General features: G+C 52.0%; 1 protein-coding gene across 3 annotated transcripts in view; it reads right to left on the bottom strand.

Moving 5' to 3' along the window:
• The window catches only part of FGF12 (fibroblast growth factor 12), a 191,158-nt gene that overhangs the window by 56,347 nt on the left and 108,661 nt on the right, over positions 1-26,150 (bottom strand). Inside the window, exon 1 of one of the 3 annotated variants that reach the window (XM_087725003.1) lies at positions 10,873-11,102. The exons of the other annotated variants lie outside the window; for them this stretch is intronic. Coding sequence (XP_087581129.1) covers positions 10,873-11,071 — 199 coding nt within the window. The 5' untranslated portion in view covers positions 11,072-11,102. Of the gene's footprint in view, positions 1-10,872; positions 11,103-26,150 lie in introns of those variants that run through there. 3 annotated transcript variants of the gene reach the window in all.

Here is a 26,150-nt window from a genome sequence, read left to right as displayed (position 1 = left end):
GGTTTTGCGGGGGGGGGGGAGGAGAGGTCAAGGGAGGAATTTGGGCTCTATTCTAAACCTCCTTCCGATCTTTCTCGCTACAGAGACGGGTCTGAGGCTCTTTGCTCCTTCTCAGAGTCAGAAGGGGCGCCGGGCCACGTGGGAACGTGAGCACCCAGGAACGGCCGAGAGTCGCGAGTCGAGCAGCAGAGAGCCCGTCGGGCGCTTCCCCTGACTGCGACAGCTGCTTTCCACACTCACAACTGCAAGCAAACGATTTGCAATGTGAATGAGCCGCGTGGGAGTGGGTGGATGCGTGTGGATTCCCATCTAATCCTTTGCACACTTGTGCATCTAAGAAACAGGCATGCGCGAGGGCGTACGGTACCCTGGCTCTTTGCGCCATGTCTTGGCCTCAACCACACAACTAAACTACTTCCTCCCTGCCCGCCTTCCCAGAAGCAGCCCGGGAAAAAGGCTTAGTGGTACCTGGGCACAACAGGCTCACCTGGTGGGATGGGGGCTATTCGTTGGCTTGATGATGGTTTAGCTGTGAACCTCTGCCTATTTAATATATTATTTGGCACGTTGTGCTAAGACAGAAAATGTTCTAACTCAATAGTTTTTTAATAGTGGTGTTTTTCCTCCACCACTTCTCCTCCTCCGGGTTAAAATGCAGCATTGCAAGCTACCGTAACTCTGCCCATTGCCAGCAGTTCGATCCCGACTGGCTCAAGGTCGATTCAGTCTTCTGTCCTTCTAAAATGAGGACCCAGATTTTTGGCTAGTATGCATGTGTGTTTGTCACCGGGGGGGTGGGTGGGTGGAGGGGTTATTTTATTATTTATCCTTATTGTTTCTCTTTCTTTTATATGGTGTTTCTATATCCTTGTAAGCCTCCTTGAGTTGCCACATGCGAGTAGGTAGCATTATACACTTTCTAAATAAAATAAAGGTAAATAAATTGGGGGCAATATGCTGACTCTGTAAACCGCTTAGGGAGAGTTGTAATCTACTATGAAGCGGTATATAAATCTAAGTGCTGTTTTCCTTCCTTCCTTTGTGGCACAGTGGTTAGAATGCAGTACTGCAGTCTAATTCTGCCAACTGTCAGGAGTTCGATCCTTACCAGCTCAAGGTTGACATCCTTGCGTCCTTCTGAGGTCAGTAAAAGGAGGCCCAGATTAAGATGCTGACTCTGTAAACCACTTAGAGAGGGCTGTGAAGCGGGTATAAGTCTAAGGGCTATTGCTAGTTCTATTTCCCTCCTCCATCACCCTTCCTCTTCCTCCTCCTCTTCCTCCTCCTCTTTCTCCTCCATCACCACCACTTGTTGTCCTTCTCTCATCACCGTTCCTCCTTCCCCTCCTTCTTCCCCTCCTCTTCCTCCTCCAAAACAATACCAATTGTCCTTTTGTTCTGGCAAAAACAACTGTGGAAGAGCTGAGCAAGATGAAGCCTACAGAATCAATCAATCAATCAATCAATCAATTCCCCCCCATCCCTTCTTATGGGCATGTTACACTCTCTGTGGGCATCGCTGCCTTCCTGCTCAAAATGGGATGCCAGCCTCATCCACTGAGCCTCCTTCCAGAAGAATTGGGGGGGGACTTTGCCTCCACCACCACCCTTACAAAGTCAGATGTCAGGTGAAGAATTGGCTGAAAAACTATGCCCCCAAAACACGGCTTAAACCTTCCGCCTAGCTGTTCGTTGGGGGGGGGAGGGAGTTTGCTTTTGGGAGAGCTTCAGCGTGGGTGGATTTCAGCAGAATAACCTTGAGAAGCCGCAGAGAGAATAAACGGGATGCTGGGCAGTGCCCACCCCTGGTTGAAGAGGCCCAGGGTCCAACCGGGGCTTCCCCTTACAAACCAGGTTAACACGAATTATGCCATAAAGCACGGAGTCAGGGAACTGTGAAGCTGGAAGGGACACGAAAATCATCTCTCCAAGGAGACCCATGGATTTCAATTGCCCAGAGATCCTCAGGGAGCCCTCAGCCTCAACCACTTGAAGACCCATGGACTTCAATGCCCAGAGATCCTCAGGGAGCCCTCAGCCTCAACCACTTGAAGACCCATGGAACTCAATGCCCAGAGATCCTCAGGGAGCCCTCAGCCTCAACCACTTGAAGACCCATGGACTTCAATGCCCAGAGATCGTCAAGGAGCCCTCAGCCTCAACCACTTGAAGACCCACGGACTTCAATGCCCAGAGATCCTCAGGGAGCCCTCAGCCTCAACCACTTGAAGACCCACGGACTTCAATGCCCAGAGATCCTCAAGGAGCCCTCAGCCTCAACCACTTGAAGACCCATGGAACTCAATGCCCAGAGATCCTCAGGGAGCCCTCAGCCTCAACCACTTGAAGACCCACGGACTTCAATGCCCAGAGATCCTCAGGGAGCCCTCAGCCTCAACCACTTGAAGACCCATGGACTCCAATGCCCAGAGATCCTCAGGGAGCCCTCAGCCTCAACCACTTGAAGACCCATGGACTCCAATGCCCAGAGATCCTCAGGGAGCCCTCAGCCTCAACCACTTGAAGACCCACGGACTTCAATGCCCAGAGATCCTCAAGGAGCCCTCAGCCTCAACCACTTGAAGACCCATGGAACTCAATGCCCAGAGATCCTCAGGGAGCCCTCAGCCTCAACCACTTGAAGACCCACGGACTTCAATGCCCAGAGATCCTCAGGGAGCCCTCAGCCTCAACCACTTGAAGACCCATGGACTTCAATGCCCAGAGATCCTCAGCCAGCTCTGCTTGAACTGCAAGTCCACCGCTCTTAAAAGTTGCCAAGGCTGAGAAATTCTAATCTACTCCAACCTCCTGCAACCTGTATTAAATTGCATTAAGCCCAAGGAGCTCTGCTGAACTGCTGAATCAAAGCCAGCTGTTCCAAGTGATAAGAGGGCTGCGGTGCCATTCAAGGCCACCTCCGGCACAGGATTATGGGCCAACGGAGCAAGGAACAGGACGGAGCAAGTTCCCTGCTGGGATCAGAGACCTGAGTGATCCCGAATCTTCTCACCCAAAAGCCATTCGGAGACCTGCAAAGATTTTGGCCTCTCCAAAAACGGGCTGCCCCTCCCCCTTGCACCCCGTCCAACCCGCGCCCAGTGCCCGCTTCCCAGAAGTGCCAGCTTCTCACCCCTGTGTCCCCCCCCCTTACATGGGGCTGGGTTGGTGGGCAAAAAGGCAGTGAACAAAAATATAGGATTTTATAACCCTTTTTCCCCACACTCGCTAGGGAACAATTGCAGTTGTTAAGTGGGTCGTGTATGGGTAGTCCTCGACTTACGACCACAACAGAGGCCAATTATTTTGTTGCTGAGCGAGACAGTTGTGAAGTGAGTTTAGCCCCCTTATGAGGTCCCTCGCCACCGTTGTTAAGTGAATCACTGCCGTTGTTTTAGTAACACGGTTGTTAAGTGAATCTGGTTCCCCCATTGCAACTGTCATAAATATGAACAAGTTGCCAAGTTTTGATCATGTGACCCTGAGGATGCCGCAATGGCTGTGCAAAATGGTCACAAGTCACTTTTTTCAATGCCGTCGTAACTTTCAATGGTCACTAAATGAAACTGCTGTAAGTCAAGGATTCCTTTTATTGCAAAATTTAGAGTCACCCCTAGGTCCCAGTCAGGGTGCATTTCAGGTTCTTCCCCCAAAAAACGTGGCCTGCACTGCAGAGTTAGCGTGATCTTCGCCTCCCCAGAAGGTGTCAGCCTCGGCTGCCCACCTTCAGCCCATAACCTGGAGAGCTGGAAGCCCCCGAGATGCCTTCAAGCCAGAAGACCGGCAGTTCCTGGGAAGACGCCTCGCTGTGGCCAGCCTGCAAGTCCAATTTGGCTACTACACACGCACACACACACACAAACAGAGAGAGAGAGAGAGACCCTTCCAAGCCTGCCAATGAAGCAAGGGGCCATCCCCCCCCCCCTTGGCAGGAGAGAGCCAGGAGAAGAGGGTGGTGTCTGAAGTGCCCCTGCCTGGGGCAACACCAGCAGGGATGGAAGGGTGAGGCGTTGGCTCTCTCTCTCTCCATCACGCTCTACTGGCACTGATGATGTTACTTAGTTTGATAATGAAACGTTTTTAAGAAAACCACCAAGCTACGAGAGCACCAAAGATCCAAATTACCGAACACCTAGAAGCAAACAAAGTAATAGCCAAAAGCCAACATGGGTTTGTCAAAAGCAGATCAGGCCAGACTAATCTTATTGCATCCTTTGACAAAGTGACAAAATTAGTGGACCAGAGGAATTCCATCAATATAGTTTACTTGGACTTCAGTAAGGCATTTGAAGAGGTAGACCGTAACCTACTAGTAGATAAAGTAGAAGAATGTGGGTTGGACAGCATCACCACCAGATGGATTCGTAACTGGCTGACCAACCGCACTCAACGTGTCGTCCTCAATGGAACTGCATCTTCATGGAGGGAAGTATGCAGTGGGGGACCCCAAGGCTCTGTTTTAGGCCCAGGACTCTTCAACATCTTCATCAATGATTTGGATGAGGGGATAAATGGGGAACTCATCAAATTTGCAGATGACACCAAGCTGGCAGGAATAGCCAACACTCCAGAAGACAGGCTCAAGATACAGAAGGATCTTGACAAACTTGAACATTGGATACTATCTAATAAAGTGAAATTCAGTGGTGGAAAGGGTCAGGTTCTACATTTACACAAGAAAAACGAAATGCACAAGTACAGTATAGGTGGTACCTGGCTCCATAGTACTAATTGTGAGAGGGATCTTGGAGTCCTAGTGGACAACCACTTAAATAGGAGCCAGCCGTGGGCAGCAGCTGCCAAAAAAGCCAACACAGTTCTAGGCTGCATCAACAGAGGGAGAGAATCAAGATCACGTGAAGGGTTAATACCACTTTATAAGGCCTTGGTAAGGGACACTGCAACCGTATTAAATACGAAGCAGTTTCTGAGCATCCAAATTTTGGATCAGGCGACCTCGGGGATGCCGCAATAATCCTCAATGAGACAAAAGAGTCAACAATCCCTTTTCTTTCTCCGTGCTCTTGCAACTAAAACAGCCTTCTAAGCCAACCGTTGGAAGTCGGGGATCGCCTGGACATCCTGTAAGGCCACGGCCCAATTCCGAAGGGCCTTTTGGATGGAGAGCTGGACAGAGACTGGGGGGGGGAGGAGGCCCTGCAGGGTTCCTGCAGCCGCCAGATTTCAAATCAAATTTGGATGTTGCTTTCACACGACCCCCCACAAAGGACCAGGGCTCTGGATTTCCAAGCAGCGGGATAGGAGGACTCACAGTGTCCGGCGGTCCCAGGGGTGGCTCTCCTCGGGGGAAGCCGAGGCTTTTTCCCCAAGAGGAGAATTTCACAGAACCTGCCCCTCTGAATTGGGTGGGGGGCTCCCCCCTGTTCAGAGCGGGCGTCCAGGTTCCAGCGTCCCAGACAGATGGCTGACCAGCCTCCACTGCGCCGCAGGTACGTGTCTGCCCCACGTTGTGGGAACTGGCGGTGCCCAGGCGCCCTTCCCGGGAGCGGGAGGAGGACTTGGCCCCGCGTGCAGACAGAGAGGCAGAAGGCTCTTGCTGCTGGGAGCCGGTGCCAAGCAATGTGCCAGCAGGCTGGGCAAAACACCCACCCACAGCCCAGGGCCCCCAGCCAGCTGGCAGCTGCATCCCTGGGTGGGAGAATTTCTTCCCAGATTCAAAGAAGACGACCCAGAAAGCAGAATATTTGTAGCTGGGGGTTGAAATGCGGGATCCTCTCTGAGCTGGGGGGTTTCCATGCGCAGGTTTCGGGACCCAACTAGAGAATAACATCAGTGCTAGAAGGGAGAGGGGTTTGTAGGTGGAGGGGGAGGGGAGGAAGAAGAAGAAGAGGAGGAGGAGGAGGAGGAAGATGAGGAGGAGGAGGAGGAGGAGGAGGAGGAGGAGGAGAAGGAGAAGGAGAAGGAGAAGGAGAAGGAGAAGGAGAAGGAGAAGGAGAAGGAGAAGGAGAAGGAGAAGAAGAGTGGTTGCAGGAATCGGTACATCTAGTTTGATGAAAAGAAGGATTAACGGGGAACAGGATAACACTCTTCCAATATTGGAGGAGGAGGAGGAGGAGGAGGAGGAGGAGGAGGAGGAGGAGGAGGAGGAGGAGGAGGAGGAGGAGGAGGAGGAGGAGGAGGAGGAATAATTACGGAGCTTGATAGTTTTCTTCCAGACATTTCAGGACCCTAGTAGGTAACACGATCAGGGTTCCTGAGCCCAACCTAGAAAGCCACCAAGCTGAGAGAGCACCAAAGACCCCCCAACCCCCCTGATCCGACCCCCTCCTTTTCACCAGGGCTGGTGCAGGAGGAGGCTGAAGGAACCCTGCTGAAAGACTGGGGCGGGGGGGGGTGAGGGAGGGCAGGAGGGCGCCTGGATTCCCAGGGCTGGCAAAGCAGCCGGGAGCCCCCCAAGGAAGAGCCAGGAAAGGCCCCCTCCTCCCCTCTTTGCTCCAGCAGGGAGAGGGCCCGGTTGCGAAATGCAGCCTGGGAGGAAGGCGGGTGGGCCAACCGTTTCTACAGCATTGTGCCTTCGGTCTAGAATTCACCCCACCCCGTGAACCCTCCCCATGGGCTCAGCCCCCCCCCCCCAACACGGTCACCCAGGGGAGAAGAGAAGCTGGTCTGAAGGGCCCTTGGGGCTCTCGGCTCTTAGTGGCGACATCCCCAGTGCTAGCAGGGAGAAGGGTTTGCTCTCATGCCACTCCCTACTAACACTGAGGATGTTGCCTAGTTTGGTAATGAAACGTCTGCAAGGAAACGACCCAGCTAGGGAGCATCAAGGACCATACAATCCCCTTCCCCCTCTTCCTCCCCCTCCTCCTCCTCCTCCTCTTCTTTCTAGTGTAGTAATGAACGTTTGCAAGGAAACCACCAAGTTCAGAGAGCACCAAGGCAGCCCGCCTGCCTTCTCCGTCTTCCTCATCATGGCCACAACCAGCCCCCCCCCAAGAGGGCCACCTTCCGAGCCGCAGACGCCAATTCCATGCGAAGATGACTTTGGGGAGCTCACATTCTCACAACCCCCTTCACCTGGTTTTCTTTATTCCATGTCTACCTTCCATTTCTATAACCGCCCATCTCGGCCAATGACTCCGGGCAGTTTGCAATTCAAAAAAATACATTGCACTTAAAACATTTTAAAGTAAACAATGGGAGCCTCCAAAATGAATAAGCAGCTGAGATTCTTGGCCAGTCAGCAATGCAGCCAGGAAAGGGGGCTCTGGATGCCCTCAGGGGCCCCGGCACACACACAACGGAGCCAGGCTCCTCCCAGGGTCTCACGAAAGACTAATAGGGTAGGGGGGGGGGGCATTCTGATCTCTGAAGGGAGGGAGTTCCTTAGAAGGGGGGGGCACAGCACAAAAAGAAAATCCCAGGAGAGAAGGGAAAGGAGAGGAGGAAGGAAGGAAGGAGAGAAGAAAGAGAAGAAAGGGGGGTAGAAAGGAGGGAGGGAAGGAGGGAGGGAAGCAAGGAGGGAAGGAAGGAGGGAAGGAAGGAGAGAAGAAAGGAGGGAAGGAAGGAGGGAAGGAAGGAGGGAAGGAAGGAGGAAAGGAAGGGGGAAAGAAAGGAGAGAAGGAGAAAAGAAAGGAGGGAAGGAAGGAAGGAGGGAAGGAAGGAGGGAAGGAGAGAAGGAGGGAAGGGGAAGGAGGGAGGGAGGGAAGGGGAGTAGGAGAGAAGAAACGAGGGAAGGAAAGAGGGAGGGGGGGAAGAAGAAGTAGGACCGTTGTAAGATAAGATGGCTCTATGGGATGATAAAAAAGCAATCTTCAAGTATATTGTCAACTGTAGGGGAAAATTGTTATAAATACATATTATTAATAACAGTTATGAGATCATATAATTGTGAATGTATATATGAAATTGATAAAATAAAATAAAAATTTTAAAAAAAGAAAATCCCTTTTCTAGTCCCTGCCACCCAAACCTTTGAAGGTTGAATTAAGCCAGAGGTGTCCAAACTTGGGAACTTTAAGACGGGTGGACTTCAACTCCCAGAATTCCCCAGTGCTGGAGCTATGTTGCTATACTGGCTGGGGAATTCTGGGAGTTGAAGTCCACCCGTCTTAAAGTTCCCAAGTTTGGACACCCCTGAATTAAGCTGTTTTGTGGGTTCCTATAATACCCTTCGCCCTAACACACATGCAGCGCGAACCAAGGTGAACCCTAATCAAACACAGGTTGCCCTCGACTTACAACTATTCATTTAATGACCGTTCAAAGTTACAACGCTGCTGAAAGAAGGGAATCAGGAGAGTTTTTCACACTTACGACCATTGCGGTATCCCCATGGCCGCGTGATCAAAATTCAGATGCTTGGCAGCTGGTTCATATTTACGACGGTTGCGATGCCCCGGGATCACGTGGTCCCTTTTTAAGACCTTCTGACAAAGTCAGTGGAGGGATTCACTTAACGACCCTGTTGCTAAATTAACCACTGTAACGATTCTCTTAGCACAGTGTTTCTCAACCTTGGCGACTTTAAGTCCTGTGGACTTCAACTCCCAGAATCCCCCAGCCAGCATAGCTGGCTGGGGGATTCTGGGAGTTGAAGTCCACAAGACTTAAAGTCGCCAAGGTTGAGAAACACTGTCTTAGCACAAGTGTGTTTCACTTAGCAACATGATGTTGGGCTCAATTGTGGTCACAAATGGAGGACTACCTGTATAACATATCCCACATGCACGTTGGGGCCCAAGCTGGCCGAAGGGCTGGGACGGGGGGCAAGTGCGAAAGCCCCTTCCTTCCTCCGAGTGGGACACATCCGTGAACCATTTCTCCTGCGGAGACCCTCGGACCCCGAAGGGACGCCCGAGATCTGGGCAGTGACCCAGCCCAGAGAGGGATCCCAACCTCAGCAGAACACAGCGAAGCACACAACTGAAGTGTGAGAATGAAGGCCGCCGTTGTTGGATTGTGTAGAGAAAGGCGGGGGGGGGGGGTTGAGCCAACTCAAGCTCCTCCCAGCAGAAGAAATCACAGCTGTTTTGCTCCTGAACAGCTGGAGAGAGAGAAAGCCTCCGAGATACGCCGAGGAACCAGTTCCCGCACACACAAACACACGCTACCCACCTGAGGCCTCTCTGTCTTTTAATGGGGGGAGGAGTCAGCCCCTGGGAGAGGGACCCCCCCAATGGAAGGGAACCGGATCTGGTTAGAAACAGAGCTTGGGCTGAACCAGGCGTGAGAAAAAACCCCAAAGTCTCAAGAGAAAAGAGATTTCTAATAAAGCAGAACATTTGCAGCTCAGGGTGGAGTAGCCCTGATGACGTTCCCTAGTGTGGGCCATGGAACGTCCTCAAGAAAACAATCCAGCTCAGAGGGCACCAAGGACCCCACAGTCCTCCTCCTCCTCTTTGTCCCCTCTTCTCCTCCACAAACCCCCACAAACCCCCACAAACCCCTTCCTCTTCTAGCCCTGATGATGTTATCTAGTTTGGGCAATGAGACATCTGCAAGGAAACTTCCAAGCTCAGAGAGCACCCTGGAGCCTTCAGATATATTCCCACTTCTCAGGCAGAAACACTGAGATCCGGCGGGAACCGGAATCCCGTCCTTGTGCAAATGGCAAATAAGAGCGTTCCCTTTGGGTCATAGGAGGTCATAGCTGCCAGGACACCCCTTGTCACCCCCCACCCCTATGGAATGATCTCCCCGTGGAGATTCGTACCCTCACCACCCTCCAGACTTTCCGCACAGCCCTTAAAATCTGGCTATCCCGTCAGGCCTGGGGCTAAAGACTGTAACCCACCCGAATGGTATGAATGTTGTGTTTTTAATTATGTACTGTTTTACGTGTTAAATGTTTGTTTTCCCCCCCCCCTTCGAGTTGTAAGCCGCCCTGAGTCCCCCCAGGGAAAAGGGCGGCATATAAATAAACTCTCAATCAATCAATCAATCAAACCCCAAAACCCATCACAGCCACCCAATTACCCACACGCCAACTCAAGGTCCTGACCTCACACACTGAACCACAAAAACACAAATCAACTAGCGGAGGTGCTAGGAGGTTAGCACGGGGACTCTGCCTCTGCTGACCCAGCCTGGGCTCCCTCATTGGGTCAGCGGCTCAGACGGACCCTCCTCAACTGGGGCTGCCATCCGTTCCTCCTGCCACATCCAGTTCACCACCATCCAGTTCAGTGGCAACTTGATGCAGCATTTACTTCCGTGCAAACTGCAGTGAACAAACCCAGCCAGATTTGAAGTGGGATGCAGCCGTCTCCCCACCCGCCCCCAGAAGACCCCAGTGGAGCCAAAGGTGCAAGGGGACCCCCGCTTTGAAAAACGGGAGGAGGAGGAGGAGGGGGCATTTTCTCGGGTTAAGAAGCAATTGTGCAACTTCCGAGTAAGTAAAGCTGGGACCCTGACTCAGCAATCCAGGGGGAGTTAGCAGCCTAACGTGCCCAACCTTGTTAAGGAATTGCCCCCATTCCTGGAAGACACCCGACGCTCCACTAGCCCAGAAGACCAGGGTTGCGAGAGAGGCCGAACTCTAGAACACGCCAACAGGCTTTCGTATGGACGCAGCCTTCTTTGTGGGGCCGGAGCACCGAGGGGAGACCCAGGTGGGATACCCCAGGGGCTTCTCCCTACGGTGAGGGGCAGCTGCTGCGGGAAGACTCAACTGGGGACCCGGGCGACCCTCTCCGGGCTCCGCAGACGCCGCGCCTTCACCCTCGCCCGGGATCAGGAGCCGCGCGCCCTCAAACTTCTCTATCGAGCGGGGGTCGCCCAGTACGCGACGCCCCAAAGCCCCCGCGGGGAGCCAAGCCCGTAGCCGGGCGCGGAGGGGAGAGGCGGGCGAGCCTCCAGCTTCGGCGCAGTCTACCTGGGCAGGGAGGGCCGGGAGCGGCGCGGGCGACCCACCTGGCCTCCTCCGGACGTGCCTCTTGCGGCCGCTGCAGAAGCGCACCTTGCTGAAGACGCCCAGCACGTGCCTCTCGCAGAGGGAGCGCCCGTCCTTGCTGGGGCTGGAGCGGCGCTTGGAGGCGGAGACGCGCTCGCTGTTGGACTCCCGCGCCTGCCGCTTCTGCCGGATCAGCGAGCTGGCGATGGCCGCGGCCATGGCCGACGGGGCGGGCAGCGCTCACAGGCCGCCGGCCATCCTCACCGCCCGCCGCCGCCGCCGCCGCCGCCCCCCCGGCCGCGGCCCGCCATCGCCGCCGGCGGGGACGGCCCCGGGACGGCCGGAGCGGCGCCCTCGCCCCGCCGCCGCCGCCCCCCAGCCCGGCCCCGGCGCCCCCTCCGCTCGCCCGCTCCCACGGGGGGGCGGCGGCGCAGCCAAGGACCGGCGGCAGCAGCAGGAGGATTAGCCGGCGGGGTCCCGGGCCGCCCGGCTGCCCCGCTGCCCGCAGCCGGCCACGCCTCAGCGGCCCGACGGGGCGGCGGCTCTCCCGCACTGCCCGCCCGGCCTCCCGGGGCAGCAGCGACTGGGCAAGGCGGCGGCGGCGGCGGCGGCGAGAGGAGGAGGAGGACGATCAGAGCCCCGCATCGCCAGGCCACCCGGCGGCAGCTCCGGAGGAGAAGCGGCGCCGCCCGTCCCCGCGCTGGTGGCGGCGGCGGCGGCGGCGAGGGAAGGCGGGCTCTGCCGCGCGCCCGCCCCCCGCCGCCCCGGCCCCTCGCCCCCGCCCCGCATCGCCCCGCGCCCCACCCGCGCGCGCCGCCGCCGCCGCCGCCGCCCGGGAGACACTGCGCTGCGGAAGGGAGAGCGGCGGCTCCTGTCCCCCCCCCCCGGCCCCCTCGCCCGGAGCCCCTTCTACGCAATCCTACGTGACCGCGGTGGGGATGGGAGGCTCGCCTGAGGGGGGGGGGCTTTCCCCCGCGGAGACGCCCCCGCCCTCCCCACCCCTCCTGACCCCCCTCCGCGCCCTCCTCCCCCTCCCCAGCTGGGATCTCCAGCAATCCCCCTGCCCTCCCCGCGACCCCCCCCCCCGGCGCCGCTCCGGCCAAAGCGGAGGGAAGGCGAGGCCGAGCTCCCGGTCGGACGGAGCGCCGGAGGGTCCCGCGACCTGTGGCGCTGCAGCGGGCGGGGGGAAGGCGTCGGTTGCCCCCCTCCTCCCACGACGGGACCCCCATATCCCGCCAGCCCCCCCCCTCCACCTAGGCTGAGCTCCGGAGGGGTTGAAGCTCTTCTCTCTCTGCCTCTTTCCCGTGGCTGCTGGGAGCCTGCGAGGTCTCTCTGGAGGGCTCAGGATCGCCGCTGGATCGGCTCTTCTAGCCCGATTCCCAAGACGGCTGAACCTCGGACTGACCCTCCGTCTTCATCTGATTCTCACCGGGGTTCCTGATTGATTGGTTTTGGCTCAACTGAGCCTGGCTGTCCCCCTGCTTCCAACGCGGTCCCCCCCCCTCTGTTCCCCCCCCCAGTCCATTTGATCCTTCTCCTTGTCTTATGACCACAAACGGAGCCCCAAATTTCCCTTGCTCCTCCCAGCATATAAATAAAATCAACATTCAACATTCAACAACATTGCTAACCTAGGCGGTCGTTAAGTGAATTTTGCCCTGTTCTATGACCCTTCCTTGCCACGGCTGTTAAGCTAATGATTGCGGTTGTTAAGCGAATCAGCTTCCCCGTTGACTTCGCTTGTCGGGAGGTTGCAAAAGGGGCCACTGCAGCTGTCGTAAGTGTGAGTCAGTGGCCCACTCTCTGAATTTTGATCACGTGACCCAGGGGAGGCTGCAAAGGTCATAAAGGTGAGAAACGGTCCTACCTCACTTTTTTCAGTGCCGTTACAACTTTGAACGGTCACTAACTGAATGTCTGTAAACCGAGGACTACAGGTGCTGGTATTCCTGTTGGTGCTGGACGCCTCTGTGGTTTTCACGCAGAGCCACATGCTGAGATGAAGCCCCCCCCGTGGGTCTCTTCATTGGATCGGCCTCCCATCCCCTTTTGTCTCCACCAGATAAAGGCCGCTTCTGTTTTGAGGCTGGGGGCAAAGCCCAGCGAAGGGGATGACCGGCTTTCCAGAGGAGCCGCTTCTGCAGGCCCCTTTCTAGCACCCAGACCTGAAAGCTGATCTCAACTGGAGGGAAAGGGAGTATAAATTAACCCATAAGTGCTGGGAGGAGGAGAGTGGCTGTCCGTCCATCCATCAACGCAATAATACTGGACAACGGCACTTAAACGGCACGGAAAGGGTTGCCTTAAGGTGGGCGGCCTATACATTTTATCAATAAATACAGGTAGCCCTCGATGTACAAGCTCCACATTTCTGTGGAGTGAAACATTTGTTAAGTGGGTTTGGTCAGATTCTACGACCTTTCTTGCCACTGTTGGTCCAGCTGGTCCAGAACGCAGCCGCGCGAGCGATATGGGGTGTACCTAGATACACCCATGTTACACCCATCCTCCACGAGCTGCACTGGCTTCCTATTGGTCTCCGGACACGCTTCAAGGTGCTAGTCGTTACTTTTAAAGCCCTTCATGGCTTGGGACCTGGCTACCTGAGAGACCGCCTCCTGCCACTTACCTCCCAGAGACCAACAAGATCTCACAGGTTGGGCCTCCTCCGGGTGCTGTCGACCGGACAATGCCGGCTGGCGACCCCCCGGGGGAGGGCCTTCTCTGTAGCTGCACCGGCCCTGTGGAACGATCTACCCGCAGAGATCCGGACCCTTCCCACTCTCCCGGCCTTCCGTAAAGCCGTCAAGACCTGGCTGTTCTGGCAGGCCTGGGGCTGCTGATTGATACCCAGCCCCATTTAGATGGAATGAGTGACATGAATTTTAATACTGTATTTTTATTTTTATCTCTATTTTAAATTAAATGTTTCTTGTCTGTTGTGAGCCGCCCAGAGTCCCTATGGGAGTGGGCGGCATACAAATTCTAATAAACTTGAAACTTGTTGTTAAGTGAATCGCTGCAATTGTTCAGTGACTAACCCGGTCGTTAAGTGAATCTGGCTTCCCCGTGGAGTTTTTGCTTGTCAGGCGGTCGCAAAAGGGGGCCATGTGACACCAGCAACACCAACACCCCCCCGGGACCCCATCGTGACCATCGTAAATATGAGTCAGTTGCCAAGTGTCTGATTTTGGTGACCCCTGGGAACGCTGCAAGAGTCATAAGTGTGAAAAACGGTCATAAATCAACTTTTTCAGTGCTGTTGTAACTTCAAACGGTCACTGAACGAACTGTTGTAGCAATAGCAATAGCAGTTAGACTTATATACCGCTTCATGGGGCTTTCAGCCCTCTCTAAGCGGTTTACAGAGTCAGCATATCACCCCCAACAACAATCCGGGTCCTCATTTTATCCACCTCGGAAGGATGGAAGGCTGAGTCAACTTTTGAGCCGGTGAGATTTGAACCGCCGAACTGCAGATAACAGTCAGCTAAAGTGGCCTGCAGTACTGCACCCTAACCACTGTGCCACTTCGGCTCTGTAAGTTAAGGATTAGCTCCAAATAAATAAACGGCACAAAAGGAAAGATTTGAGTTCCGAAATTCTATTTTCTTCCCATTGTGGAAGAAAGAAAACACAACCGTAGTCCACACACACACTACTGCCCTTGCCTGCGTGGATACACCCACCCACGAATGGCCCACCAGCAGTGGCTGCAAAGGCCGGAGATCCCCTCCCCTCCTTCCCCCCCCCCCCCAAAGCCAAAGCAGACTTAGACCTCCTTAGAATCGATTGGCCTGAATAAACCCCGTCTCAAACCGAACGATGCTGCGTTGCGCAAGGAAAGGAAGCTGCTCGGCTCAGAATGTTGTGCGTTACTCACAAGTGTAAGAATTGGATCCCAAGCCAAAAGCCAACAGTTGGAGGGGAAGACTTTGGGCCCCCACCCAAAGAGAAACCCACGTTCCTGCCACTCCGATTGCCCCGCTTTTGCATTTATAAAGAAAATAAACCCCCTACCCCAAATTCCAAAATGCCTTCCAGGGGAGTTCCCCAAATGCTGACATCAACCAGCTAGAAAGAGAAACTCAGTTAGGAGGAAAGGACTTTCCGAGCTTCCCATTCACAAAGATCAGCCGGCCCCAAACTTGGCGACTTTTAAGACTTGTGGAATTCTCAGATGGTCACCAAGTCACAGAAAAAAGGTGGAGACTTTGGATGAAGTGCAGAGAAGAGCAACTAGGATGATTAATGGCCTGGAGACTAAAACATACGAAGAACGGCTGCAGGATTTGGGTTTTGGCCAATCTATTTATTTATTTCTTTTATTTATTTATTTTATTAGGATTTATAGGCCGCCCTTTTCCCTGAGGGGACTCAGGGCGGCTTACATTCATAGGGAAGGGGGTGAAATGCAAAAACAAACAATATGTGAATAAAATAAAATGATAAAAACACAACTTGCATTCAACACTCAACACTCGGAAGAGAAGGACCAGGGGAGACATGGTAGCAAGTCTTCCAGTATTTGAGGGGGTCCAATTGTTTTCCAAAGCCCCCGAAGGCAGGACAAGAAACAATGGACAGAAACTAATCAAGGAGAGAAGCAGCCTGGATTTTAAGGAGAAACTTCCTAATAGTGAGGATAATTCACCAGTGGAACAGCTTGTCACAAGAAGTCACAGGAGGTTTTTTAAGAAGAGTCATTTGTCTGGGAAGGGGGCTGGATTAGAAGACCTCCAAGGTCCCTTCCAGTTCTATTCTGGTGGTTTGATGTCTCCAGATCCCCGATCATCTTTCTTGCTCTTCTCTGTGCTCATCTGAGGGCCTCAACACCTCATCCCAGCGTTTTAGCTGCTGGAATCCAACAATTCTTTATTTTCCATCTGACACACACAATAGGCGACAGTGAGCAGAACTAGAGCGAGGGAAAGCTGGCTGTGTATATTCACAGCTGTGTCCGATGCATTAGTGCAGGAGGGACACGTTTCTCTAGGTCAGTGGTTCCCAAACTTGGCAACTTTAAGACTTGTGGACTTCAACTCCCAGAATTCTCCAGCCAGCTCTGCTGGCTGGAGAATTCTGAGAATTGAAGTCCACAAGTCTTAAAGTTGCCAAGTTTGGGAACCACTGCTCTAGGTGACGCTTGTGTCTACAGGATGAAAGCCCCCACCCCCACCCCCTCGAGGCTTTGGGCTCAGTACATCTCCTACACCCAGCCTCTTCCATCAACTGAGCTGCAGCCAAAAGCCATCTCCGATTTTGCTCCCCTAATAATCCATCAAAGCCGCATCTGCCTTATCAAGGCTTTCTTCCTGGGTTACACTGCCCAGCTTCTAAACGGGGCTTGTGGCACAGAGGGGAGGGGGATGAACTGCCAAGAATTAATAGAGAGGTTTAAGATGGGGGGGACGGTGCCAAGAGGGAATGGATGAAGATCAAGGCCTCTTTGTCACCTGTCACCTCCTTCAGAATCAGCACCAAGCAATCGTTCAGGGGTGCTAAGCTATAGAGTGAGTGGGGAGCACTATGGAAAGGATTCCCTGCCCCCCCAAAAATGTGTCTTGCTCACCCCAACATCCGGATATGAAACACTTTCTGGAAATAAGCAGGAGTTTTAAGAACCCAAGAAGTGCCAACTGATTGTGACTTTTTTCCTTGTTTCTTACATGTCAAAAGAAAGTTTATTATTATTTACTTTATTCATTAAACATGAAACTCAGTCAACTGAACAGTCAAAAATGCATCACAAATACCAGTGACTGGTGCTAAATGGTTGATACGGGTTGCTGCCAGCGTCCTAGGTATCAACCAAGGACCTTCTTAAAATGTGCGATGTTCCGAGTGGCACGGTTTTTTTGCACTTCCGCTGGTGTTATTTCAGGAAGCTGCAATTTTTTGATGGGTTTTATAAAATTCTTGGACATGGTGCCAAGTGCCCCGATGACAATGGGCATCACTGTTTTCATTATTTCTTTTATTCATTAAACATGAAACTCAAGTCAACTGGACATTTAAAGATGTGTCACAAATACTATTGACTGGTGCTATATTATTATTATTGTTATCATCATTATGATTATCATTTATTATTATAAGGCATCAATGTCAAGTCTTAAGGTTATTCTGAGCCTCAGCGTTCCTGAATTTTCTCCTTGCGGATTCTAGCTGTTTCCTGCTATTCTGTTTTAGTTGCGTGTTTTCTTTTTCCATTTTTTATTGTCTTTGAATAAATATAAATAAATATGTGAAACAGTATATAATTTAGCGGGCAAGGAACTTCATATAGAATACAATGCCTGAGCAATGTGAATAAATGCAGATGAACTGTTGAAAATTTACATTGAATTGTAAAGTGAAAGAATGTTGTTTATAAAATGATGTATGGTTGATGCTTAACTCCCGATAAATTGCCAAAGATGTATAAACGTGTTTCAAAATCCTCTTGGAAGTGTAAAGAAGATACTTTTTATTGCCTTTGGAAGGACTTGTGCCAAAGCAGAGAAGCGTTGGGCCCAGATCCATGTTATAATGCAGAAGATTCTTAAAATTAAAAATATTGGAACCTGAAGTTTTTTTTTCTTTTAGGAGTTGGGAAAAAAGATTTGGAACTTTCTGCTCGGCCAGCGTAGATAAAGGAAAATTTGATAAAAAGAATTGTATACTGATGATGAGCATATAATGACTAAAAGGTATAAAGTTTTGTCAAACTCTAAAGCAAAGGAAGAACAGCTTAAAGAATCTGTGATAAATTGGGGTAAGAATTTCGAATTATAACGTGCAGACGGATCAATACAGATCAATATGTAGTTAAAAGGGCTGAAATTTGCATTGTGTTATGATCTTAAACAGAAGGTTTATAAAATGAAATGTATTGTGAATATATAATGCCAGAATACATAAAAGCATTTTAAATGTATGTTGGAAAAATGAACTATATATGAAGGGACATTTCATCCTGCTTGGTGATCAGGTAAAAAAGGTTTTTAAAAATTAGATTCCTTTGCACATCGTTGGATGCAGAGTGTTTTAAAAATTAATATCCAATTGAACTTTTCTTTTTAGGACTAATTAATAAAAAGAAGAAAAGCCATGGAAGTTTATTTCAATATATGATTATTGCTGTGAGATTATTTTAAGGATAGAGAGGTGGAGGATTATTTTGCAAAAATGACAAATCTTTCTGAGATGGATACATTAATTTATCCGATCAAAGGAAAGACACTTTTTGCATTTATTGCTGGCTAAAAACTTCTTGTGGGCTTTTTGCATAAAGATGGGGAAAAAATGAACTTGTGATTTATGGCTTTGATGATTAGAATTAGAATAGATTATAGGAAGTTTTAGGATTCAACCTTAGAGAGAGGTTAACATACAATGTACCTATTGCTGTGAAAAATATCAGAGCCATTTCTTTATATATTTTTCTTTCTTTTATATTTTTCTCCAACTTTTTTTCTTTTCTTGCACTTTTCGTTTTGTCTTCGATTTCTTACTTTCTCTTTTTTCTTCCTTACTTTCTCTGCTGGATTTTATCTTCCCTTCTAAAGTTTCAATCAAAATCACACTTAAAAACTAAAGGAAGCGGATGGATGTGGGCGTCCTGGGAAAATGTTCACAGGGAGTCCTCGACCTACGACCACAATTGAGCCCCAAATTTACGTTACTAAGACAGGCAGTTGTTAAGTGAGTTTCACCTCCTTTTATGACCTTTCTCACCACAGTTGTTAAGTGAATCGCTCTAGTTAAGATAGTCACATGGTCGTACAGTGAATCCTGCTTCCCCCTTGACGTGGCTTGTCGGAAGGTTGTAAAAGGGGATCAGTGACCCTGGGATGCTGCGACCGTCATAAATACAAGTCAATTGCCAAGCGTATGAATTTTGATCACGTGACCAAGGGGACACGACAACAACATTTTTTCAGTGATGTTATAACTCTGAATGGTCACTACATGAACAGCCGTAATTCAAGCACCTTCTGCAATTATATTGACACGGAGTCCTCAGACTTACAACCATTCTTAGCAACCTCCAAAGATACGACTTAGACCCAGAGCTTTGGCATCTGTTTCCACCCCCCACCCCCTCGGTCAGTCTGATGCCATGGTGCCATTTGGGGCGCTGGACAGCTGCCCCCTGGGGACGGTCCTCTGGCTTCACCACTTAACCAAAATGTGGTCAGATTGTGCCAGTCACGGTATGACCCATTTAATGGCCAGTACGAGTTATGATTTTTAATTCTCAGCCCAATCCTGGTCGTAGGGCGAGGATTTACCTCTATTAGTGGCTGAAAACTCTTTCCGGATCCTTTTTTTAAAAAAAATAACCCAGAACAAAACGAACTTGAGGCCTGGGGGTTTGGGTGATTAGAAAGGATGGACGATGGGAGGGAGGGAATTATCTTCTGTGGGTAGTACTCAGCTTACAACTGTTCGCTTAGAGACCACCCAAAGTTAAAATGGCACTGAAAATAGTGACATGGCCATTTTTCTCACCCTTACGACCATTGGAGCATCCCTTTGGTCACGTGATCAAAATTCAGACAGTGGGCCACTGACTCACACTTATGACAGTTGCAGTGACCCTCCTGCAACTCAATGGGGGAACTAACAAATACAATAAGTAACAACCATGTTACTACCTTAGCAATGATTCACTTAACAACTGGGGCAAGAAAGGTTTTAAAGCGGGACGAAATTTGGTCAATCACTGCCTTACTTAGCAACGGAAATTCTGGGTCGAATTGTGGTCGTAAGACACAACATAAGTGTATTTGTAAGTGCCGTTTCTTTATCAGTCCGTTTTCCCTTCTCTGCAGCGACTTTATTTGACTGACGTTTCTCTCGCAAGGTTTGCCCTGCTTTTATTCTCCCAAGTATGACTTTAATAAAAAATCACACCCGCCCACCCACAGATAAATAGAAGGGATTGGTGTCTCTGCCACTGATTTTCCACCCAGCCGCTGTGGAAGGAGGAATGTGCCTATTTATTTTCCTTGCAGCTAACACAACTGTTGTGTCCCTGACACCTGCTGTTCAGGTGTGGAAACTGCACTCTTTCATTTCAGGAGGGTCCTCTAAAGCAGTGTTTCTCAACCTTGGCAACTTGAAGATGTCCGGACTTCAACTCCCAGAATTCCCCAGCCAGCGGATGCTGGCTGGGGAATTCTGGGAGTTGAAGTCCGGACATCTTCAAGTTGCCAAGGTTGAGAAACACTGCTCTAAAGGAGGGCCCCCCAGCTGTGGCCCCTTTAAGACTTGTGGACTTCCATTCCCAGAATTCCTCAGCCAGCATAGCTGGCTGAGGAATTCTGGGAGTGGAAGTCCACAAGCCTTAAAGGGGCCACAGCTGCGGGGGGGGGCTTCTCTAAGCCCCCCGATTCAGGGATCTCCTTTGGAATCTGGCCTCCTTCTCCTTCCCCATCACCTGTTTGCCAGGAAGGATCCAGTCCTGCCTTGCAGACTTTCTGGGAAGGCTACTAACAGAAAGTGAAGTCCTTCGGGATTTATTTAATTTTATTTATTTATTAATTAGACTTATATACCGCTTCATAAGGCTTTCAGCCCTCTCTAAGCGGTTTACAGATTTTTTAGCAAATTGAGTCAGCATATCGCCCCCACAGTTTGGGTCCTCATTTCACCCACCTCGGAAGGATGGAAGGCTGAGTCGACCTTGAGCCGGTGAGATTTGAACCGCTGAACTGCAGATCACAGTCAGCTGAAGTGGCCTGCAGTACTGCACCCCTAACCACTGCGCCACCTCGGCTCTATAATTGGGCGGCATTGGGATTGGGCGGCATATAAATATATTTAATAAATAAAATAGTAATAAAAGAAAGAAAGTGCTTGGATACTCCCAATAGGTTAGACACTGCTAAGAACCAACAGCCTTTTAAGATGCATTCATAAGATCCACACGGCAGACAGCTCCCTTTCCGGGTGAAAAGACAGAGAGGGAGACAGCCGTTGATCTCTGAGCTTGGTGGTTTTCTTGCAAATGTTTCATGACCCATCTAGGTACCATGATCAGTGCTAGAAGGGAGTTGGGTTATGCTGTATATAAATAGAAAGCAACCGGCCTTCCCTTCTCGTACTAGTTGGATAACGATACATCTGCCAGGGAAACCAGAAACCAGAAACCACACTGTCGTCCTCCTCCTCTCCTCCTCCTCCTCCTCCTCCTCTCCACAAACCCCATCCCTTCAGGCACTGATGATGTAACCTGGTTGGGTCATGAAACGTCGGCAAGAAAACCAAGGAGCTACGAAGATCCAGATGGTGCCAGCTTGAAAGGCTCCAGCAGCGGCTGGCACCTCCCTGCGCAAAGCAGAATTTCCTTTTGGGCTCCTGCCTTTCTGCCCTACAACAGCACCGTTTGCTGGGGGTCTCCCAAGAAAGACCCTTTGGGGGGGAGGGGGAGCCTCTCCACCAGAGCCCTCCCCAAGAAGAACCCCCAAGAATGGCTCTGTTGCTGCAGCCCAATTCTCCCCCCCCCAATTCAGCCTCGGTGCAACTGAGCAGGAATCAAAAGCAGCTTCCTCTCTGCTGCTCCATATGACCCCCCCCCTTCCCAGGCTCTTGTCCACCCACCCCTCCCTCCCCTGCCCCCTCTCAGCTCCTGGAAAAGCCCTGCAGAGGGGGATCCCCTCCCCCCCACCACACACACACAAACACACAGCTCAAGCCTTGCTTAGAGGTGCCATCTGCAGCCCTGTTTGTTATGGAAGAGGCAGGCGGATGCTTTATGCTGTATTAATATTTCATCCCTCCCAGGCAGCCTCCTTGCAGGGAGCAGCGGATAATTAAAATGCATCTAGAAGGGGAAGAGAGGAGGAGGAGGAGGAGGAGGAGGAGGAGGAGGAGGAGGAGGAGGAGGAGGAGGAGGAGGAAGAAGAAGAAGCTTCTGGATCTTCCCCCGGAAGCCTCCCTGATTTTGGTCAGCAGATCCCAATCCCCTCGCCTCCCCCCGGCTAAGTTTCTCCAACCATCTCCCACCCACCGCCCCACCCCAGAATTCAGTCCCTGGAGGGTCCCCTGAGCTGCTTGCAATTTATGGAGTGGGGGGGGGCTCTAGATTTAGATAGTTGGAAGGAGGGGCCCGATCTGTGGGCCACAGGAACTCCTGGTTGCAAACCACTTTGGTTGATGCAGCCTCGACAAGGCCTTTTTCCTTCAGCCACCAGGCGCGGAGGATGGGCTATGGAGTCTTCCCAGAAGCCTCTCTTGACAAGGACAGTCCTTCGCTCCCTCTCTCTCTCTCTCTCTGGGAGTCCGGTTCCTCTCTTCTCAGAGGAGACCTTTGCATGGCCCAATCTCCAATCTCCTGGGCTCCGTTTCAGGCCGTTTCCACAACATAGCAAAAGAGTTTGGGAGTTTGAGTTCCCTTTATTCAGTCCACAAAGGGGATTCTGAGACCCCAGGAAGAATGCAGAGAAGAGCAGCAAATGAGGAGACGGGGAGGGATAAAACGTACGAAGAAGAAAAGTTGCAGGAATTGGCTACGCCTAGTCTAGTGAAGAGAAGGACCAGGGGAGACAGGAGAGCATCTTTCAATATTTGAGAGGTTGCCCCAAAGAAGAGGAGGCCACCTCTTTTCCAAAGCACCTGAGGGCAGGACAAGCAATGGGTGGAAACTAATCAAGGAGAGAAGCAACTTAGAACTGAGGAGGAATTTCCTGACAGGGAGAACAATTAATCAGTGGAACAGAAGTTGCCTCCAGAAGTCGTAAATGCCCCAACACTGGAAGTCTTTAAGAAGACGCTGGATAGCCATTTGTCTGAAACCGTATAGGGTTTCCTGCCTAGGCAGGGGGTTGGACTAGAAGACCTCCAAGGTCCCTTCCAACTCTGCTATGGTATTGCATTCTGCTGCCTTCGGAGAATAGCCCCCCCTCCCCCGCTCTGTCCTGTGCCAGCCCTTCTTGGGAGACGGTTACCCTGCCTCCTTCTCTGCTGACCAGTCAGAGCCAAAACATGGCGGATTTTAGGCTGCAGAGGGGGGGGGGGCTGGGGGAGCAGGCGGCCGTTTCTGCCTGACAACAGACGCCCCCTGCCTCCCTCTTCAAGGACTCCCCGACCCCTAAATCAAAGCCGGGGCTGGGAAATGACAGCCGAGGCAGCAACAGCCGCCTGCAAGCCAGGGTTTCCGGCCAGCGGATCCTTCCCTTCCCTGGGAGCCCCTCGGGGGAGGCCGATTCCCCAGCGCAGGCAGGTTGTTTTCACCGAGGCCTCCTGCCCTCCCCAAGGAAGCGCTGGTGAAATGCCAGGGCACGGGGGAGGCCGGGGGGGGGAGGGGGGGTTACTGGAAGGCTGCTGCCACGTCACCCCCAGCGCCCCCCCCCCTTTTGCTGGGCCCCCCGGGGCTCCCTGTGTGGCTCATCCTTCGTGGCTCTTCCCTGCACAGCCGTCTGCACCGCAGATTTGGGTCCCTGCGGGAGCAGAACCGGGCAGGGGGTTTCAAGGACGGCCGGTCCTCGTCTTACAACCACCGTTTCGTAGCCGTACGTCGACTCAGTGAGTGAGGTTTGTCCCATTTTTTGACCTCCCTTGCCACCGTTGTTAAGTGAATCGCTGCAGACGTTGAGTGAATCTGGCTTGCTCGCCGACTTTGCTTTGGGGGGGGTCGTGTGAGTCTGCGACCGTCATAAATATGAGACAGTTGCATCTGAATATAAATCACGCGACCCTGGGCATGCTGCAGTGGCCGTGAGTGTGAAAACTGGTCATAGGTCATCTTTCCCAGCGCCGTTGTAACTTTGACCTGTTGTAAGTCAAGGACTGTCTGTGTGGCCTCACCCGTGCAGTAGGAAGCCGTGTGACCCCTACACGTCACCCTGAAAGCTTCCCTCGGTTGAGGCCTGCAGCCTTGAAGCCCTGGTCCTCCCCAGGAGCTCAGCTGCTCAGGAGAACAGAGGTGGGAGGTCATCTAGTCCAGAGGAGACCCTGGACCAGGGCGGTCAAGCTCAAGGCCCGAAGGTCGGACCCAGGCCGAGGGCGGCTTCGATTGGTCCCGCAGGGCCCTCTGGAAACGTGGAAGGAATGGCCAGTGATGCCCCTGCTGGCCAAAATGGGCCCTGTCCCCCCCCATTCCCCCCCCCCGGCCCATGGAGAACTACAATGCCCATCTGGCCCTGGAAAGGAATCCAGTCTGACCCCCCCTCCCCGTGCTCTACTGTCCCCTCTTTTCTTTACACCCCCCAGGGATGGAGCCCCTGGCCACTTTAACTCCAGGAAGTCTTTTCTTTGAGCCCCAAAGGCAGTTTTGAAAAAAAGAGCCCCTTCCTCTCCGCATCCCCCTCACCAGCCCTGCAGAGCCGAGGTGGCGCAGTGGTTAAATGCAGCACTGCAGGCTACTGCTAGATCTGCAGTTCAGCGGTTCAAATCTCACCGGCTCAAAGGTTGACTCAGCCTTCCATCCTTCCGAGGTGGGTAAAATGAGGACCCAGATTGTTGGGGGCAATATGCTGACTCTGTAAACCGCTTAGAGAGGGCTGAAAGCCCTTTGAAGCGGTATATAAGTCTAACTGCTATTGCTATTGCATTAATGTTCCTCTTTCCCCCCCACCCCTTCCTATTTGATGCCCTGTTAAGGGCATCCCCTGGGCACAAAGCACATGCCCATCTGGCCTTTGGGCACACATACGGGCGGGGTGGGACGACATTCAGCCTGTTTGGGCTTATTCGGCCAGCCGTCCCTCTGGTTGCAAAATGACCCTTTTCCTCCCTGGGCCCAGATCAAAGCCGGCTGGGGGATTCTGGGAGTTGAAGTCTACAAGGTTGGACCCTTCTGCCATAGACCCTCTCACTGCTGGCCAGCATGGGGCACCCTGATCCTCCCACCCACCCACCTCCCAGGACTTGCAGAGGCCTAAAAAGCTCCCCTGCATTTGCCACCTCTCCTGTTTGGCTGTAGAAGGGCAGGAAACAGAGGAGGAAGGACCCTCCCTCCCCAAAAAGCCTGGGGCTGCCCCAAGCCTACGAAACGACCCCCCCCCCCACTCCTCCCTGCCTCAGGAACCCCCAGGTCTGCCCCACATCAGCACTGCTGGGCTGGAGAGCAGCTTCCCTCTGGGAAAGAGGCCCAAAGCCCTGGCGATGCCAGTTTCTCCCTGCTTTGAGCTGATGAAAAAGAGGGATTTTTCTTATGGTGCCAAGTGAGGGGATGCCATCTGAGGAGCTATGCTGCCCCCCTGTGGCCAATTGGAGCACCTGCCACTCAAGGAGGGAGCTTTCTGATCCCAGATGGGTTTTTTTCTCTGCTCCTCCACCTGGGGACAGGTGAGAAGAAGAGCAGAGGAGACCCTGGTGGATTGTTAGAAACCCCCATTCTTTTCCTTCCTATTTTTCCCATCTTCCTAAATAGCCAGAAAGTGGAAAAGATGAGAAGCATTTGCTATATATATACATATATATCTATATATATGTATAATGTCCTTATTTTTTTACATCCCCAATATCTTCATTCATTATTCCACTTGCAATAAGTCTCTGTCTGTCGTACAGGTAGTCCTCGACTTATAACCACTCATTTAGTGACTGTTCAAAATTAAAACATCACTGAAAAAGGCGACTTATAACCGTTTTTCATGCTTACAACTGTTATAGCATCCCTATGATCAGAAGTCAGATGTTTGGCAACTGACTCATGTTTATGATGGTCACAGTGTCCCGGGGTCAAGCTCCTTATTTAGAATAGAGTTGGAAGGGACCTTGGAGGTCTTCTAGTCCAACTCCCCCCCCCTGCTCAAGCAGGAGATCCTATGCCGTTTCAGACAAAGACCCATCACAAAACTTCTTGATGACTCCCTGCTGATCCATAGCAATAGCAATAGCCGTTAGACTTATATACCACTTCATAGGGCTTTCAGCCCTCTCTAAGCGGTTTACAGAGTCAGCATAATTGCCCCCAACAACAATCCGGGTCCTCATTTCACCCACCTCGGAAGGATGGAAGGCTGAGTCAACCTTGAAGGAAGGAAGGAAGGAAGGAAGGAAAAGGATGGAGGGAGGGATAGGGGAGAAGGAAGGAATAGCAATAGCCGTTAGACTTATATACCACTTCATAGGGCTTTCAGCCCTCTCTAAGCGGTTTACAGAGTCAGCATATTGCCCCCAACAACAATCCGGGTCCTCATTTCACCCACCTCGGAAGGATGGAAGGCTGAGTCAACCCTCAGCCGGTGAGATTTGAACCGCTGAACTGCAGAACTAGCAGTCAGCTGAAGTGGCCTGCAGTGCTGCATTTAACCACTGCGCCACCTCGGCTCAGCTAGAAGCCTAGCCAGCCCAAGGGATAGGC

The sequence above is a fragment of the Thamnophis sirtalis genome, unplaced genomic scaffold (assembly GCF_051295495.1).
Source record: "Thamnophis sirtalis isolate CommonGarterSnake01/CBP01778 unplaced genomic scaffold, rThaSir2_p1.2 scaffold_11, whole genome shotgun sequence".
Lineage (NCBI taxonomy): Eukaryota > Metazoa > Chordata > Lepidosauria > Squamata > Natricidae > Thamnophis > Thamnophis sirtalis.
This window is presented reverse-complemented; position numbering and strand designations above follow the sequence as displayed.